General features: G+C 39.7%; 1 protein-coding gene across 2 annotated transcripts in view; it reads right to left on the reverse strand.

Annotated features, from left to right (window-relative positions):
* TMX3 (thioredoxin related transmembrane protein 3) overlaps window positions 1–4,925 on the reverse strand; it is a 30,120-nt gene extending 25,195 nt beyond the window's left edge. Inside the window, exons 1-3 of one of the 2 annotated variants that reach the window (XM_074146292.1) lie at window positions 4,861–4,925; window positions 4,514–4,568; window positions 800–839 (exon numbers count right to left, since the gene is read on the reverse strand). In XM_074146292.1, coding sequence (XP_074002393.1) covers window positions 800–839; window positions 4,514–4,568; window positions 4,861–4,906 — 141 coding nt within the window. In that variant the 5' untranslated portion in view covers window positions 4,907–4,925. The remainder of the gene's footprint in view (window positions 1–799; window positions 840–4,513; window positions 4,569–4,860) is intronic. The other variant, XM_074146293.1, reaches the window with a different exon arrangement.
* Between the last annotated feature and the right edge of the window lie 14,262 nt (window positions 4,926–19,187).

A 19,187-nucleotide genomic window follows, 5' to 3' on the forward strand; every position in this document is an offset into this window, starting at 1 on the left:
TTTGCAGCAACTACTTTTATACAAGCATACTGTAAAATTGATCCCCTTTTCTCAGGACCAAGCAGAGCTGAGAGACTTCTTTTGATCTTTCTGCCTACATCTTGCTGCAACACCTCAGTGAAATTAATAGGGAAGATAGCAGTGTTTTGGTATAATAAGATTGGGTCACGAGTTGACAAGTTGGATTTTGTTTGTTTTTCTATACATTACCGATCAATTCTGAATCAGCGTATATAGTTTTCCCCACTCAAAAATCACAAATCTGAATTATATAATTTGGGAATTGCAGTTCATATTTGGGTCAGCTAAAAAGAACTTTATCTCATTGCCAAACAAGCTCAATCTTTTTAATAATTCCTTGCCTCTGACATAAGGAGCACTGAATCTTTCCAAATATGTTAGAAAGGTAAAAGAAGCCTCTCATATACTTGATGTTTTATTGCTAGAGGTCTAGAACACAAATTAGCTTGTATAACTACAAAATGGAATTGTAAAAATTCCAAACAGAAGTTATCACCTCCTGACTGTAAGTGTAAGGTAATCTGCTTCCTGTTTTTAAGGACTGTAAAAACCAGGATGAAGCCTGTCTGCATCCAATACTCTAATTCCTGGTTCATCCTGAACAATATAGACAGATTGCTTATCCATCCTGTCAGAAGAATTACTGTCATGTAATTTTTCTGCACCATGTACAAACGATTTTCCAAACAGTGAAGCAGCCTCACTACAGAGTGTAGCATTGTACATTTTGTGTTTTGATTTCCACTAACAGGTCTTCCCAATCTTCTCATATACTCACATCTACAAGCCAAATATCATCTTTACGGTTTTCTTTAAACCTAGGAGGGGAAAAAAAAAAAAAAAGAAGAAATCAATATACAACATATCTGAAAATAAATAAGTGAAGTGAAATAGGCAAAGTCTTCAATTAACATGGTATAAAACCATAGATAAAAGAATTGTTTTGTTTCTTTCACTGAACTTTTGTCAATACAAGATCATATAAATTATTGCATTACTTAACTACTTCTACTTTGAAAATTAAACCAGAATTTTAATGTAAGGTTTATTTTCGTAAAAGATGGACCTCATAGAAGTGACTAGAACTGGAAGTAATGTCACATGCTATAAAATGCAACATTCTTACTGTAACATTCTTATTGTGAAAGAAGATGAATATATTTATAATTATACAATAAGTGTGTGATCTACACTCTAAGTTAAGATCCAATTGCTAGAAGTTATAGCCCAACTCATCAATTCCCAAAATGCAGCGTTCCTCTAAATGGCTCATTGGCAGTAAACAGAATCAGGGAACATGAATTATATTATATTTAAAGTTGAATAGATTTATAATGGTCTTGAAGAAATACTAATGCTGAAGCTGGCCTACTGTTCAAAAAATTAATTCAGAAATCATTATCTAATTACAACGCTGAGTCTTTGAAACTTAGAATTGCAGCATTTGTCCGGTAAATTCAAGCCTTTTTTGTTTTATTCAAAGTATACCAAGGTTGCAATGCTTGTACAGCAGAAAAAGGTATTTGCAGTGACTAACGTAAAACTGCTACAAGAAAAAAGCATTTTTAACTCACAAAACTGCTTAGTCAACCACCTCACTAAAAATATACTTCACCACACTTAAATGCTGCAGAGCTAATGACTAGGTAGAGCCTAGCATCTCTTGGGAACTCTAATGAAGCTCCAGCTAACTTCCAATTACAATGTCAAATAACTGGTCATGATGCAAGAGGCAGAAAGCAACCACTGAATCACCAGATCCTGGGTTGTGCTTCAATTTAGAACATCACCTTTGGTTAGTAAAATAAGAATTTACAATGAACTGTTCTCCCCCTGCCACAGTATGACATTAAAGCACTGAGAAAGGTAGACTGAAATCTCATAAAACAGTGGACATCAAGGAAAAGAGGGATAGAAAGGAAGTGTCTGGATATAGAACATTCCAATGGAATTTAATAACTTTGGCCTATGATGAGATTATAAACAATTTTTGTAGTTTTTACAATAATAAATTTCAAGTTGTACCACTCATTTACAAGCACCTATTTAATCAACTTCCACAGAAACTAAAATCTTAAGTGTGAAAAAAAACCAACTACTTAAACTCATTCTAGTTTCAGTTATGTCAATGATTAAATTATTAGACAATATTAAGAAAGTTCAACACACTGTTAAAGTAAAATGGAAATCTCTGTACAAATAGGAACTTAAGCATTTTCTGAAGGTGCTGTTTCTAGGCCATGTAAATACATTTCCAAGCGTAAAATTTCAGTGTCTCTCTTTAACTCTCCTATGCAATCCTCCCTCTGTCAGATGACACAGGCACAATCATACTGGTGGAAAGATGACATGGGTGTTGCAAATTCTTGAATCAAAATTATTTGTCTCAAATACATACAACTCCCCAACATTTGGCACTACACGAACAAATGTTGCCTCAACCTTCACTTAATCCACATACTCCACTTAATCATTAATAGTTAAAAGAAACCAGCATGAAGCAAAACTAAAGACTAAAGCCACAATTCCAAGGACCTTAAATCAACCCCACTACTGTTTCTGTTCCTCCCCATCTCCCTTCTCACCCATCTTGCACCGTTTCTGATGCTTCTGATCCTGGGTTGAGCCACCAATGCATTCTCACAGACAGAAAAATATTTGCTTTTAAGTCAGGTTACTTATCTGCTTCATTATCACACTGGAACAAGTCAGCAAATATTGCAAGATGAGTGCTGATCTGAGGCAGCCAGCAGTTCAATCCGTATTAGCTGATAGGAACCATAGCTCTTATTTTGCATCCCTTCCACAGCCCAGCTGGGTGATGCTGGGTAACTTGCACCTGTGTTAGTTCTTCTCTGCTACTTGTTTTCCAGTATCTTGTGAGGTTGGGAAAGGGACCTGGCCCTCATGCTAGCAGGCAGTGTTTACAATTACCAAAATTCAAACAAAATGCAAAATTTCCAGCAACAGCAAAAACTCCATAATATTCAGTAATGGAAACCTTGAAATGTTCACCAGTCACTGCTCCCAAATATTTTTTTTTGTTTTCCTGACCTTTTTCACCATTTTCGAATTAGCTAATAAAAGAAAAAAAAAAAAAAAAAACAGCAGCAAAACCTGTCCTGAACAACTCACCACTTAATTCTTATTCCCAATTCAAATACAGGCATCTGTATAGTTTGGTAGTTGAAAAATCTAAGTGTTCTAAAGTAGGATTTTCTTTTATCAGCTATTTCAAAAAAAGTTATGTGACTGCACTTCTTTACACCAAAACAGCGATTACATTTAAATTTACACCTGTGGAAACATGATGCAGGAACACGATGCAGAAGCACAGATACACGCTATTTTATTCACTTATCCTCTTTATCTTCAGTCCATGAAAATATGAGGCATGCTTCAAAAACAAGCTTCGAAAATCAACTCCATGCAATTTCTGTGCTTCAGCTGCTTTTTCACAACACTTTACACACCAGTCAGGGATGCTGATATATCTCTCTTCCATATGTTCCCATTCCCTCCCCCATAATTCCACTACAACTCATTTGATTCTATGATTATGTGCTTATGCTGAATCAGCAATACGGTTTAAAAAGTGAATGGTTTTTTGACTGTTTAGCTCTATGATGCAATTTATCATGGATTGAACCCTCATGAAAACACTACCTTTGACTGGCTTCAATCTGTCATAAAGCAGCCATCTAATGCCACCTTCTCCTCCCCTATCAGGTAGTATTTTCTGTACCTTCTACTTCAATTCTAATAATTGTGCTGCTTTGTAGCACTTTAGATCAACCTGCTGATCTGACAAAAAAAAATCATTTTGGAAAGTTAGATTTTATTGGAAACAGCAAGTACGCAGCCATCAAACTGCTAAAGCAAGGCAGTACACGAACAATGACACTACGCAGCCATGTTAAGGGCAGGACTACCTATTTCAACACCTCCGTAGTCCTAGGGCTAAAACTGCTGCAAAAGCATATTTTTACACTGGAATATAATTGGCAGTTCAAGCAGCCATGAACTAGTCCTGCAGACCTCCTTCTCTCTTCCGTTTCTGGCCATGCATGAATGCACTTTTACTCATTCTCCCAACTCCTTGAGGCAGCTACCCAGCAAACTCTAATGAAGAATTTGGTTAAATGCAATCAGCTTTTATTTGGGACAGGCATCAATCGACAAATATACACTCTACAAAAGAGCAGGAAAGAGCAAGGAAGTCTGAGGACGTTTTTGGCAACAGCACCTGTGATGACAGCTTTTAAAAAAAATTTCAAAATTAAAGTGTTCCTCAGCTTCATGAACTGCACCTACTTAATACAGGCCACAATCCTTCTGCCATTCCTGCTAAGAACACGACAAACTTTTTCAGTGTAGCTTTCTTGACAAATGCACTCTGCACAAAGCTGTCGGTCTGGGATCATCCCCCTCGCGAAAAGAAAAAACAATATTTAAGTAATAAGGTAAGACACCCCCATAAGACAGTACTTACGACTCATCTAGATCCTCCACAAAACCCGCACCGGACGCCACCACATGCGCAACCACTGCGAGGTAAGGAAAAGTGCACGGTGAGTGATCTCCGCACCGAACTGGGGGTGCTCTCCCCACGCCAGCGCGCCCTTCTCTCCCCTCATGCCTCTGACGCTTTCCCACAGCCCCAGTCTCCCCGCTGCCCGCCCCCGACCGCCGCAGCGCTGCCCGCCGCTCCCCTCGGCCCTTCTCCCGCCTCCGTAGCCCACCGCTTTTCCTCCCTGCCTGCCTGCCTTCCTTCCTCCCTCCTTCTCCCTCTCCCTCCCTCCGCCCGCCAGGAGCCAGGCCACAGCCCCCAGCGGTTACCTGCCATCCAGAGGAGGCACCACCGCCGCTCGCCCGCCGCTGCCATGTTGACAGGGGCCCCGGCACGGCCGGAAGGGGAAGCAGCGCGCGGCGGCGGCGACCTTTCCCCTCTGCGCAGGCGCGGAGGTGGGCGGGGGTGGCGGTGGCGGCCTATAGCGGCCGTTGCACGGGGGCTGGCGCCGGCTGCGGGTGGGAAGGCAGAGGTGGACGTTCTGCCTGATGGAAGTAACGGGAGCCGCGGCCTGGGCCGGGGGCAGCATGTCCCCCGCCGAATTCCGGGTCTCCGCGCCGCAGAAAGCCGGCTGCGAGAGGCGGCCCGGGTGTGGGGGTGCGAGGTGTGACACCCTGACACGGTGTCGGGAGGCGGCGTGGGTGGACGTTGTTATCTCCCGAGTGGTTTCCAGAGTTGGGCCCTGCCAGACTCTCTCATTAAGTAAAATCAATGCTCTGATTTCTTGGAAAATTAGTTTTGGCATAAAAACGTGTTCCACCTGTGATGTTGCTGGATGTCCTTGATGGCCAGAGGTCATCCCGTACCGCTTCCTGATGCTGCAATGTCAGCAACCAGCCTTCAGCACCCTTAGGAAGAACACGGCCTTGCTCCCTTATGCTTAATGTCCATATCATTCTCTAGCTTTCCTCATTCTTTCAAACCTGTTACGGTCTTTCCTGCCTCAACTACCTTGTTGTGCAGTACAGATCTGCAGGTCCTCTTAAGGGCAAAGAATCCAGCTGAGAAACTTTGTTTTAAAAAGTTCAGTTAAAGCAAGTTTTTCATCTGGTACCATTCAGCCTGGAAAAGAGAAGGCTCGGGAGGATCTTACCAACGTGTCTAAGTACCTGAAAGGAGGGTGCAAAGAGGATGGAGCCAGGCTCTTTGCAGTGGTGCCCAGTGACAGGAGCAGAGGCTATGGGCACAACCTGAAACACAGGAGGTTCCCTCTAAACATCAGGAAATATTTTTTCACTGTGAGGGTGACCAAGCACTGGCCACCAGTCTCCAACTTCTGAGATACTCAAAAGCTGCCTGGACATGGTCCTGAACAACCAGCTCTAGGTGGCCCTGCTCAAGCAGGGGGGTCGGACCAGATGACCTCCAGAGGTCCCTTCCAACCTCAGCTACTCCGATTCCATTTCCGTTTCACGGTTCGTTTTCAGTTTTGACTTCTTCAGTATAAGTTCTTACATACACCTTTCTCCCCTGTACTGGAGTTACTTTCCTCAGCTGTACGTGCAAATGTTTGATGTCTTTGTTGGAGAAGGATAGATTCTTCCAGTGACAATTCAATTCCTTTCATGTCAGTGTTCGTGTCTCTTCCTCTAATGATAGGGTCTACAAGCAGCAAACATTGCAGTTGCCTCGCTTTTGGGCTGCACTCTGTGTGTGTGTGCACGTGTGCTTGTATCTACATATATGTAGATACATGTTCTTCTGTAGGAAAAAATGAACTCGGTATTCATCACCTTCCTCACTAGGCCATACCTGGCCTGGTGAGGACTTCACTTAATGCTTTCTGGGTATACCATGTTGGATTCATCAGATGATCCCCAGAGTTGTCCAGCCCTTTGGAAAAGCCAGCTACCAGATAGGTTTATTGGCTGAGACATAGGTCAAGACCTGAGAAGTGCGCGCCATAGATGTCATCAGAATTCAGAAGTATCTGACTCTGGCCTATGTTAGACTTATCTTTTTCTTACCCGTGCTGCGCTGAAAGATTATGCAGTATTACACATCTTGATAAGACTATTTCAATTTTTTTTTTTCTTCCCTCCTCCACCCCTGTCAATAGCATAACTAATGAGTTACTAACATACTTATTGGATAAACTATGAGAATTATTCACTGAATGCATAGAATTTCTGTTCCACAGCATTTATCTTTCTGTATACCAGAGTTAGCTAAGTGTTGTCTATATGCCTGACCAAATGAGAGCTGGCATATGTTTTGATCCTAATCTAGCCGCTGTCTAGACTGAGACAATGAAAACAATTTACCCCATCAATCCTTTAGTGGAAAATCCATACGGGAGAAAATGGGAATAGCCAAGTAACTGTTAAATTAGTATAATCCTCTTACTCAGACAGTTCACAGTTGGCTTTAAATAACTTCTAAAGTGAAAGGAACTTTTTATATAGTTTTGTATGGATTTGAATAAAGCTATTTGCACATCCTTTAAGTCCTATTTGTCAGCTTTGAAGTTTATTCTCTCTGCAAATAGTGGAATATAGTTGTTCTAATGTTTGCATTTTGTGAGGCAAAGTAATCTTCTGCAAGCCTGTACACTATTCTTGAGCTATATTATTTTGAAATTGAAGGAGTCACTGTATATTTACTTCTTTGTAAGTAAATTTATGCACACCTGCCTACACAACACTATGCTGTATTTATTTATACAATTTATGGTTCAGCTTTACTGCCTAAAATGTGATATGCATATAAAAGATAGTTCTTGCACTGTAGCCAAGTAAAAAATACCATGGGAAAAACATGTAACACACAAAAGAAATAAATAGCATAATGATAGATGAGATGTAGAGAGATCGCAAGTGTTTTTTGTGTTTGTATTATTTTTACTATTAACATTTCATTTGAAAAAAATACAGGATTAATAGATTACTATTAATAGATTACTAAACACTGGAGTTTTGTGTAAGAAAAATAACTAGAGAAGAAAAGGGATGGCTTTGGTAAATGAATTGAGCAGGAGGTATGAAAAAAAAAAAAACACAGAGAAAGTTAAGAAGCAAAAAGCACAGAGAGTACTGTTGAAATCCTGGAAGTTACTGCAGGAAAAAGTGGGAATTATAGGATCAGCAATCAGTGAAACATTGGAAATTGAGCAGACAAGTTCACATAAAACTTTCAAAGGCTCCTTCCAGTCCATATTGTGTAGGAGGATTTAAAGGTCCTGCTTTCCCAGATTGTTCTTTTTTTAAACCTGATAGATGAGGAGATTCAACAAAGAGAATATACAAGCTTTGACTTATGGCCTACCGAGGGCTGATTTTCAGAGCTTTTTGGCTGTCGCAAGATTTTCAGTCTGTTTGTGCAGGTTGTCCACTCTTCTTGCCCTATGTGAAGGGAGGGAAAAGGACTTACCTGTAACTCTGTCTAAATTATACAATGAAGACTTAATTTTACTGGAATGTGTGGGATTTTGCCTTAACAAATAATCTCTTTCAAATAATTTCCTCTCTAAGATTTGTTAACATTGTAAACAGAATACCAAGGTCAGTTTCAATACACCTAGGTGTAAATAAAATATTTAGAATATTAAAGTTCTTTGTGCACATCTTTATTATTAAAGTGAACTGTGTATCGGTGACATCATGCTAAAGGAGACTTCCCAGCATTGCCCAGCCAGACATGAAAGGTTGTAGGGAGGGATCAGACGGAGAGTGTAGAGAGGGAAGGGAAGAGTGCAAAGAAAGAAAAGAAGAAGGGGGGGGGGGGGGGGGGGGGGGGAAAAAACAAAAACAAAACAAACAAAAAAAACAAAAACAAAACCAAAAAAAATAGTTTGAACAAGGAAGAAGAACGAAAACATAGAAGAAGTGTGAAGAGCATTATGAGATGGACGAAGTCTTGGAGCTCGATCTGGTGGTGAGATGATAATATAACCCACGTCAAGACCTTAGGATAGGGAGGGAAGAAGTTGCAAGTTACTAAATGCCAAGAAGCTGAGACAGTGAAGAGGGAATGGGTTCTGTCTAATGAAAAAGGCAAACCAAGGAATTCACATGCCTTCTAATTTTACCACCAGTAGTATATCGATGATGCTACTATTTTGGGGCATATTTTGCTACTTGTTTTATGTAAATTTTACTGTATATTTTGACTTCATTGAATATTATTTGCTAAATATATTTGCTATTATAGAACATGAAGCATGTAAACATCAAAATAAAGCTTACAAAATGCTATTTCTGCACATTTACACAAAGATTGTATACAAAATGTTTAACAGCTATTCATGTTTTCCTCTCTGTTACATGAAATCTGAGACTGTGTGGAAAAATGTGCATTTTAGTTTTAGTAGAAGTTGTCGCAGAATTAACTTAGTAATTTCAAATTTCATCTTTCTTTTTGAAAGTATAGAAAAATATATTACTTAATAAGGTACAGGTGTTCCGTACTTTGAGAATATTCTTGTTGGTATATACTTTTTATCAGACAGTTAAGATTACGGTGCTCACAATTAAGAACTGCGGTCAAAGACATGTTAAGCAAAACAAAAATTAAATAAATACTACTCAAGTAGCTTTTCACATAAACCAGTTAGACTGTAGCAATGAAGGGAAAGGGAGGATATGTACTTTAATTTGAATGTGATAACTACATTTGGGAAAAAACGCTTCTTGTCTTGTTACATTTTTACAAGGTACATCTATGCACTCATAACTATGCACTCAAAACTATGCACTCAACTATAATTGGAGTCTTTGTCTTCATGTGAAATATAAGTACTATTATAAACAAGAATATCAGTAACTATCATCAATACTGAATTTTGTAATAGAATGCAAAGTTATGCCACTATATATATATATTTTTTTTTTATATTACTTTATATTGGACTCATTTATTTCTCTTTCATTACAGGAATAAGCTGTACTGATATGTAGTATCTTCCCATAATGCCTGCATTTATGATAGAGGGCTTGTACCAGTTTAACTGTGTCAGTACCTTCCTATACATGCAGCCTAAATCTGTTTCATAAAATGAATTAAACCAGTAATACAGTTGTCATTAATCATAGTTAAATTCAAAGTAGTGATAAACTTGTAGTGAAATAATTTCGTGTCTAATTAGAAGAATAGAGAATTACACATGTTCTGGTACCCTTTGGGGTTTTTTTTGCATTTTTTGCATGAGAGTGTTAGAGTTTTTGCAAGGCACAACATGAAGTAGAATCTGAATTAAAAACAGAATTGTGATGGCATTAATACTGTTGACTCTGGCAGCAGAATTTGGCTGATCTTGTATTAACATTTCACCTTTCCATATAACTTCAGTTCTTAGAAGACCTTGAGCTGATCCTCAGGGGTTTTTTTTTGTGGGTTGGAGATTGATTTTTATTTTTTTTAAAATTACATTGCTTTTATTACAGAGATACCTGGTGGTCTTTGAGTGTATTTATAAAAATAGCATTTTGCTTTTTTTGTCTGGGTTTACTTTAAAGTTTGCTTTATCATTTATTATATATCGCTTATATTTAGAACCTCCTACATTATGGTACGACAGCAAAATTAAATTGAGAACATTTATATATTACCTAGTAGGTACTGGATATTGATTCTAGTGGTTAATCATGGGTATTTTTCTTGCATCTTCCTTATCAGAGCTATATGGAAGAAAGATTTGGGCATGTTATAGGCTAAGTGAAGTAAAAATATATTTCTTCCAAAATTTTAATGTTAGAACAACCAGTATTTTGTTTATTTTGTTTTCATGTTTTCAGCATTCAGTTTGTGTGTTTTGCTTCTGATTTGTCTGTTTTAAGAGATTGAAATGATGACCAAAAAGTTCTGCCAGAACCAGTTTAATTTCCAGGTTGACGTATTAGTACATAATGAAAGTGCTTACTTCACTAGAAATGCTGACAAGAACAGGACTGTGCTACCACAGAAAAGTTTTAATAATACTCCATGCATATGGCATTTTATGAATAATAGGCAATTACAAGTAATTACACAGCATAATAGGTAATTACACAGAATACTAACGGTTAGATCTCTTCTCACACCACACCCAGACTGTCAGGAAGACAAAGTCAATCAGAACCTGGAGCAATGTCTCTGGTGTTACAGCAGTTTCTTCCAGTTTCCATCCCTGTACTCATCCTGCCACAGCAGCTCTTGTCACCCACCTACAGTAGGGACCCGTCTGCACAACTCCACCAGATCCATGACCTCCTCCTAATGCAGCTGGGTACAGCCATAAGCAGCCGCAAGCAGGTGGACAGGAGCTGTCATCCAGCCACGGCCTCCATGACCAGCAGCCAGGTTTGGCTTTTTAGGTAAAAAAATCCCCATCCACTCTTTCCCCGGGGGCATATACTACTAAGTAAGTTTTAAATGCTAGGTATCTATATTATGCTTGGGGTGGGTGGGAGTAAAACGGAATTTTTGCAACTAGAATGAGTGCTTTTCACTTCAAGGAATACAGGTAACGTAGGAATATTCTTATCCATATTTAGAACGTGGTTTTGTAGCTTTTACCTAAGTGAAACAAAATTGTCATTGCAGTTATTTTTATTGGAAGTTGTCTTTGTGGGTTGTTTTTGGTTGATTATTTTTTCATTTGGCAGTAACCAGACCTCTGCCCATGATGTTATTTGATAGTCTTTAAGAGCTAATTTATGCAGCCTTTTTTTTTTTTTTTTTTAAGAAAAGTTTACAGACACTTTGAAGTGATTTTTGCAACACCTTCAATTGCACTTCAGTTGAGGAGTAGTTTTCCCATCTGAATTTCTGCTATGATTAGTGCAGTGTATGTTGCAACACTGATTTGATATAGTTTGAAACTCCAAGAGAATAATTCATGCAAAAGAAATATATGAGACTCTAGGGAGCTGTCTTATGCAAGATTTGTATTTAGCTTTATTATACTTTAATTTCCACTCTTCTGCTGGCCACCAGAAAACTTGCCCCTCACTCTGACTATAGGAACCAGAACAGATTCATGGTATTTTGGGGAGATCCAGTGGTAATGTAAAGAGTTATTCAACAGTATTTTCTCCCCAGCTTAGCCACATCATTTTCTAGCAAAAATATTCAGCATATAAGAGGAAAGAACAAGAAAACAAAAGTAAAATATGCTTTAAATTAATGTTAGTTAACATAGCTGGTGGTGTAATTTAAGTCAAAACATGTTAGCAATAGTGTGGTCAGATAAATTTAGAAGTATTCTTGGTGTGCAGCAGATGCTGCCTGGCAAATAGGAACCTTGTCATTGCAGTCAGTAGATGGGCAAAAAGATTAAATGACACACGGACAGAGTTGTTAGTGAATTCTTAAGGACCTGATTCAAAGTAATTAAAACAAAGATTACTTGTACATCTTGATGATTTTTATACCTTATACATGGTCTAGAAAACTGAATGCCTATTTTTGCAATTTCTGTTTTTCTTTAACAGAGAAAGATTGTTGCAGCCAAAGAAATAATGCATTTTGAATTTGCATCAGCTCATTTGTCAAGAAGTTCTTTAACTTGATGGAACTGTGCAGAATCCAGGATCTGAGAGCAAGCTTCCATTATTGTCACTCAGTAAGGGAATGGCTCCCAGTGGTACAAAGTGAATGTCCCATATGCTCTGAAACCACAGCAGATGTAAAGTTAAACTAAAATAATAATACACTTTCCAATTAAGTGTCGTCAGTTTAAAAAAAAAAAAATGTCATTGTTTATTAGCATTAGTAAGTAGTTACCTTTGACTTTTCAGTCATGTCAGTATATGACATAATAGAGTTACTAAAGCAATGGTTCCTTGCTGATAAACAGTGTTACATAGCTTTTCTCTGTCATCCTGATGACTACCTGATTTGGTAGTGTCATGTAAGTGATGACATTTGCATGTCAAAAAGTTGCAAATCTGTAGGTCAAGCAGGAACCACCTCTGAGTGCTGAAGCCACCAGCTTCCAGACTTAACCTTCATGGGAGGCTCCATTTTTCAACCCAATAAGCACAGACTCTGCCTGCACCTACTTCATTATTGCTGAAGGTTCAGACTCTTGAAGCTGCAGGATCTTGGAGAAGATCAAGTTGTTAAGGGTTGTTATAAATGACCACCACTTCCGTCAGCTCTGAGCACAGGGGTTCCTCCTGCCTGGCCGCTGGAGCCCAGCCCAGTGTCTCCAGACAGATGGGGCTCTCCCATCTCTCTGTGTGGATGTGGCTGCTGCTTTCTTGTCTGCATGTTCAACCAGGAGCAAAACTGAGACACACTGATACACAAAGAACGCTGATGTGGCTGGCTACACAGACTGCCACAAGCAAGGTGCTGCCTTCAACAACACCAACATACAGGACTCATATAAAACATAAATATAGATGGGCAGGCATCCTTCCACCTCTGTGGCTGGTAGAGACAGAAGTTAATTAATGAAAGCACACAGCACTCTAGATTCAGAAACACATGCCTTTGCTCACATGCACGCACTCACAGAGGTACCCCACACACGTGTCCCCCCCAGAACACCAGCACAGACCCTGTGGCCAAACTCAGGGCCCCTACTCACTGTCCAGTCTGGCTTGAAGTTTGGTAATGAATTACACAGGCACACTGCCAGGCACACCAGCTTTGGGGAAGATGCAAACACTCCAGCGACCCCCAGCAGCCAGCACCAGGCACGCAGACTGTGACTCAGTCCTGTTCCATCTGCTGTCGCTGAGCCTCTCACTCACTTTGCTCACCCCAGTCCCTCCAGTAGCTGCACCTGGGATGCCCATCAGTTCCATCCTAGTGGCTAGAGCTGACACCCCCATTCACTTCAGCTGCTGACACCACAGGCCAGGAGTGTCTGTACCCGCAGTCTGACTCCAGTGGCTGGCTCTGTCTACACTCACTGGTCCTTCCCATAGCTAGTACCCCAGACACAAAGAGATACTTGCAAGCGCTGTACCCCACCTCCCCCCTGCCCCCAATACTGGTGTAAAGACCCTCACCTGCTCCAGTATGGAGCTGGCAACAAACCAACTTACACCTAAGTCACCTGTGGCTGTCACTTAGTCCTTACAGCTCTCACACGCATGAAATACTGAGATTCCATAGAAAGATAGTTAAGGAAGGATTTAGTGAAAGGATAGGACAGACTGACAGTCAGGCACAGGGATTGGTCCGACAAGTGTGCAGGCCAGCCTTGTCTTACAAAAGACTAGTCCCTTTTATGCACAGAATCACAGAATGATACAGGGTTGGAAGGGACCTCTGGAGATCATCTAGTCCAACCCCCCTGCCAAAGCAGGTCCAGCTAGAGCAGGTTGCACAGGAACGTGTCCAGGCGGGTGCTGAATGTCTCCAAAGGAGGCTCCACCACCTCTCTGGGCAGCCTATACCAGTGCTCTGCCACCCTCAAAGTAAACAAGTTCCTCCTCACGTTTAGATGGAACTTCCTGTGTTCAGGTTTGTGCCCATTTCCTCTTGCCCTATCCCTACCAGACACCTTTCCATCTGTTTCCCACTTCAACCCTCCTCAGTCCCCTTCCTCTAAACATTTCTTGAAAAGGTTCATGTGGTCTCACAGGCTGCCCTCAAATATCCCAAATCCTCAATGTTCCCCTTGTTTCCCAGTTCTTGCCAGTTACAAGGTCCAGGTTGGCACTTTCCAAAGCTGTGCCTGTAGTTTCTTAATGGCCCATCAATTAGCAACGGGAGGCTTCTGGTCCTTGGCATCATCTCTGTTATCCCTTGTTTGTGACCAGGTTTGTATCTCTTTGGGCTCTTGTTTATTTTTTCCTCCTTTACTCATTATTGAGTAAATAATGATCAATGCATTGAAAAAGTCCTTGATCAGATGATGACCTTAACGAAGCCCTTCTGCATACTCTTACACCAGTCTATTTCTCATCATCTCTGATGCTACACAGCCTGGTGACCTCCTCCCACAGCTCCTTTGCTCAGTCACAAGATGAGCAGGTAGTCAAGTAGTCCATCTGCCTCAGCCTCAGCAAGAGGCCCCAGGCATCCCTGCAGCTCCATCCCTGCAGAGCTACAGCTCCTTCGGGAGCTCTCTCTGGCTTGAGGCCCCTGCTGTGTGGGGGTAGTTCCTCCAGTGGAGGTTGGGGACTGTGCCCTGTGGGATCTCACCAGCGCTACTGAGTGTAGGGACACCCTTTTTGGCAGAGCATCTGTCCCTTTCTGTGCACCATTCTGTCACAACTGCTGTCTCTGTTGGTTGCCTCCATGGTCAGTGCCCTGTGCCTGAGTGTCCCTCACCAGTCACGCCAGGGTGGATCTGAAACTGCTGATCATGAGGTCAAGAAGCAAATACACTAACTAGGTTTGGTGCGCTACAGATTACATAAAGATTCCAGTCCTGGCCTAGGGACAAATCAGGTAGGTGGAGAGGGTTCCCATGACTAGTGCCATCAAGGGACTAAGAATTCCTTCTGGGCTAAATCATGTTCGAGCCAGCTGACACATGGTTTCTTGCTTTCCCCCACTCCTTGTTCCCATATAAGTAATAATATGTAGATTCTGTAAAGCAAAATTCTCAAAAAAATCTTAAAGCATTTTCCTGTTTTGGAGATGGGGAAACTGAGACCAAAAAAAAAAAAAAAAAGGTGTCTATGCACTGCGCTTTAAGAGACATTTATAACTTACCTATATTGTATCTCAAAATTAGTGAGGAACAGATTTGAAGTATAAAGACTGCATTTCCTAGTTTGAAATACTGCATTTTGCTATATAGGACTTCATTCTTATTGCACCTACTCTGTAACACGGATATTTTGCTTGTGAAGAGTCCAGCTAACAATAATGTTATTTTATGTCATTTTCATCTGAAGAAATTACTTATGACTGTGCAATCAAGGAGACAGCTTTAGTAACTAAGTAGCTAGTAGAATTTTCTAATTATTCAATTATTAAATATTGTATTCACTAGAGGATGAATAATGAGATACAAATAGTTTTCATGTTTAATCAATTTGCTTAAAATATACTTCTACCAATTTTGAATTATTTTATGTGCCCAATTTAATTTTCATAATTAGTCATCAGTAAGCAAATCTACATAAATATCACAGCTATTGACATAAAATGTAATAAACAAGCAGTTTTATTAGAACTTGGCTTTTAATTTTATTTCACATAAGTAGAAAACACTGTCAACAAGACACTATGCAACATCCGCAGGAGGAATTGGGACAAAGTGTAATTATAGTTGTTCTGTAGCTTTCTTATTCTTTGTTTGGCAACTCCAAGGTTAAAATTTTCTATAGTTAAAATTGAAAATTATTTTGCAATTTCAGCTTAAATTTGAGTAAATAACCTCTTAATACCAGCCACTGTAATTTAATATCCCGGTTTGAGGTATAATATGATTACTTGGATAACAATTTTGCCTGCATGTCTGTCATTCGTTTCAGTGGCCAGTCTGGCCCAAATTACGACATTTTAGTACCTATAGATCTCATTAACCACACAAGAATAATCTATTTAGTTTATACAAGTTATGTATCACTATGCCTGTGATGACCACTACCCTTCTTGAATTTGAAGAGATAAATTTGTTACTCTTGGTCTGCACAGGTCCGTGTATGACTGGATACCTAAGTATTTTCTTCTTCTAACGGAGGGGTTTTATAGGCATACTGTAGCACATACTGTAATATGCTTGGATGATGAAAAAAAAATAAAGAAAAATAATTTAATTTTTGTTTAATAAGAACAATGTTATATTGTTTTAGATGGACATGCAAACAAATTTTTATTTGTTTGCCATGACTGACATTTTTGCTTCTTCAAGGGCCCTTTGAGAAAGAGGGTGATTAATTCCCAGGGTTTTTTCCTTTGGTGAAATAGTTTCTAAATTGTGGATAATAGCAAACATCTGCAGAGCTCTATTTGTAGAGCCAACAGGATGCAAGTAGATTGTGGGGTGCTAATGTAATAACTGTGATAAAAAACAGACACTGTATTAGAGAAAACCAACCTCTTTGGCTGGTAACTGTAAAGATTTCTGTACTGTGTCTCTCTATATATACTTTTTGCATAAGAAAAGTTGTCTTCTTTTGAAAGAGAGTCACTGCAGTGTGTTATGCAGAACTTAAACCATATCACATTCACAATCTTTCACGCAGGATGTCTTTCCATGGTTGTACATGGGCAGAAGAGCTGAAGAGCGTGCCACCGGGGCGTGCATCCACAGCTCCAGCCTCTGAGACTGTGGAACACCAAGGGAGAAACCATCAGGCTGCTGCGAGGGCTGGTGGCCCCGGAGGGCACCAGGGGGCTCCCCATGGACCGTCAGGGCAGGGCTCGGTAGCCAGGGCCCTTCCAAACCCCCCAGGCAGGAGCAGGCAGCCAAGGAGGAGGCACTGGGGCAGCCACAGCCTAGGGTGGGCAAGGGCAGGGCTGTGGGAGCTGGAGACCAGCCCCACTGGGGTGTCACTGGGGCAGGGGCTGACAGCTGCAGAGTTCAAGTGGGATTGTTCTGTTTGAATAGAAGGATGCAGCAGAACTCACAAAGATCACTCTTGGTATTATAAACATTCAAGTGAACATAACACTGCTGTGAATTTTCTTGTAGAGCCAGACATTTTCTGTCACTAGACATCCAGTGCTGCGATGTGATGACCTATGCTCTCTCCTGGCTCTGTAATCTCCCATTGTCCTGGGGTTAGAGGCTAAGAATTAAGGTTAATGTTTTCCCATGGTTCAAAAGTAAGATTTATTTTTCTTTAAACTAATATGAAAGTATTAACATATTATCCATCCTTTTTGTATTTTGAGACACACTTAACACATGCAAAAATTCAGCATTTGACAGACGAGTTTCAATAGCAACTAGAGAGATTTTTAGGATTCCAACCTCATGTAATTGACAGAAGCATTTACTAAATGCTGTCCTGAAATGCCAAAATTTGAAAAGGACACGGTTGTCTTGTCAGGCAAATAACTGCACAAGGTACAGAATTAGACAGACAATGCAGTATACACGAGTAAAATATTACTGGTTTACATAACTGCTCATGCACAAAATGACACACAGCTGGACAGCAGGCTGAGGCCCCTAAGAAAAACTTTCTCAGCCTATTTTTTTACAGCCTGTGTAGAAACAACCTTGTTGCCAGATGTTTTGTTGAAGTTAGATCTGTGATATCCCCTCTGGAATGATGGCCAGCATCTTTGTAACAAACAGCTTAGCTTATGCCTTAGCTTTCCAGCATCCCACTGATTTTCACAGAACTCAATGTCCTCCTTTTAGGCTTTGAAGCTGCAAAAAAAAGTTATGTCTTGTTGGCTTGTGAACCAGTCTGTCAACATCTTGGGACTGTAAATTACAGCATGCTTACTACAGTTTGCTTGGATTGGCAGAAACTGGTTATACACGTCAGCATCTTGTGATTATTAGCAGCAGCAGAAACTGCAAGAGCTAACATAATAAGGGACTACATGAGGTATCTGGTAAAAATATTTTTGAGGGTTGCTGTTGTTCTCTTCTGATTCTTCCATTCATTTGAGAAATTATTCAGCTTTTATTGATCTGAAAACATTATGTTCTGGTAGACAATCATACAATCCTATTTGAATTTAAAAAAAAATAACTTCCAGCATTTTTATTTATACTCTTTCAAATTTATTTGCTTGTTTTGGCACTCTCTTTTTCTCCTATACCTAAGAGTTGGATTTCTGCACATTTTTTTAAAGATTCTAATCTGACAGTCTAGGAGTCTGAATTCCATATCTGTCATTTACTTCCTGTGTGATATACATTGTATGCGTTTACTTTATCTGCAAAAACACGAAAAATATTGCCATAAGGTTTTTGTGGGATCTAATGTTTGTAAAGTATCCTCTATGCCTTCCATTGAGAAGTCTCATGAGAGAAAATTTATGCTGTTCAGAACATTATCTCTGAAGAATATGAACATATAAACTGCATGTGTAATTAAAAATCTCACTCTGGGAAGAATTACTTTGGCTTTGAGTTAAGTAAGTCAATATTATATATGATCCATAGATCTTCTCTGCGTTATACCAATACCAGTACATAAAAAAAAAAGGATTAAGGAGTTTAAGTTCTTATACAGTGAAAAGGGAATGTGGGAAAATTCAACACGTTACATGAAATAAAGTTTTTGTAATTTCTGCCATTCCTTTATCCCAGATAATAAATTGCCCCTGATATCATTGCTTATAAAGTATAGTTTAACATTATTTTTTTTTTAATTTGTAATACCATCTATCTCTATAGGAATAGTTTTATCATTAAAGCTCAATAGATGAATTTGACATATCCATGACCATCAAGGAGAATGTGAGAGTCAGGAGTCCCAGGTGAAGTCTGGAGTAGGATTTAAAGGACAGAATTTAATAACCTGCTATGCCAGAGACTTTCTTTCTGAGAGGTCACAGTCACCGTGTTTTAAGATCTTAGTTTCAAGAAAAGGAAATAGTATGCTAACATAAAGTTGCAAGAATTTAGAAATTCTGAGAACCTTATGCTTCCAGATACCTGCAGGAATTTCTTAACAGGATTTCACTAGAATGGTTTATGTCACTCCATGCTGATTTAGATGTACTTTTATTAGCTGCTTACATTGAGAACATGGCTGCCAGTAACTGAAAATTAGTTTGTATATGGATTCTTCCATAG

This window comes from Numenius arquata, chromosome 4 (assembly GCF_964106895.1).
Source record: "Numenius arquata chromosome 4, bNumArq3.hap1.1, whole genome shotgun sequence".
Classification (NCBI taxonomy): Eukaryota; Metazoa; Chordata; class Aves; order Charadriiformes; family Scolopacidae; genus Numenius; species Numenius arquata.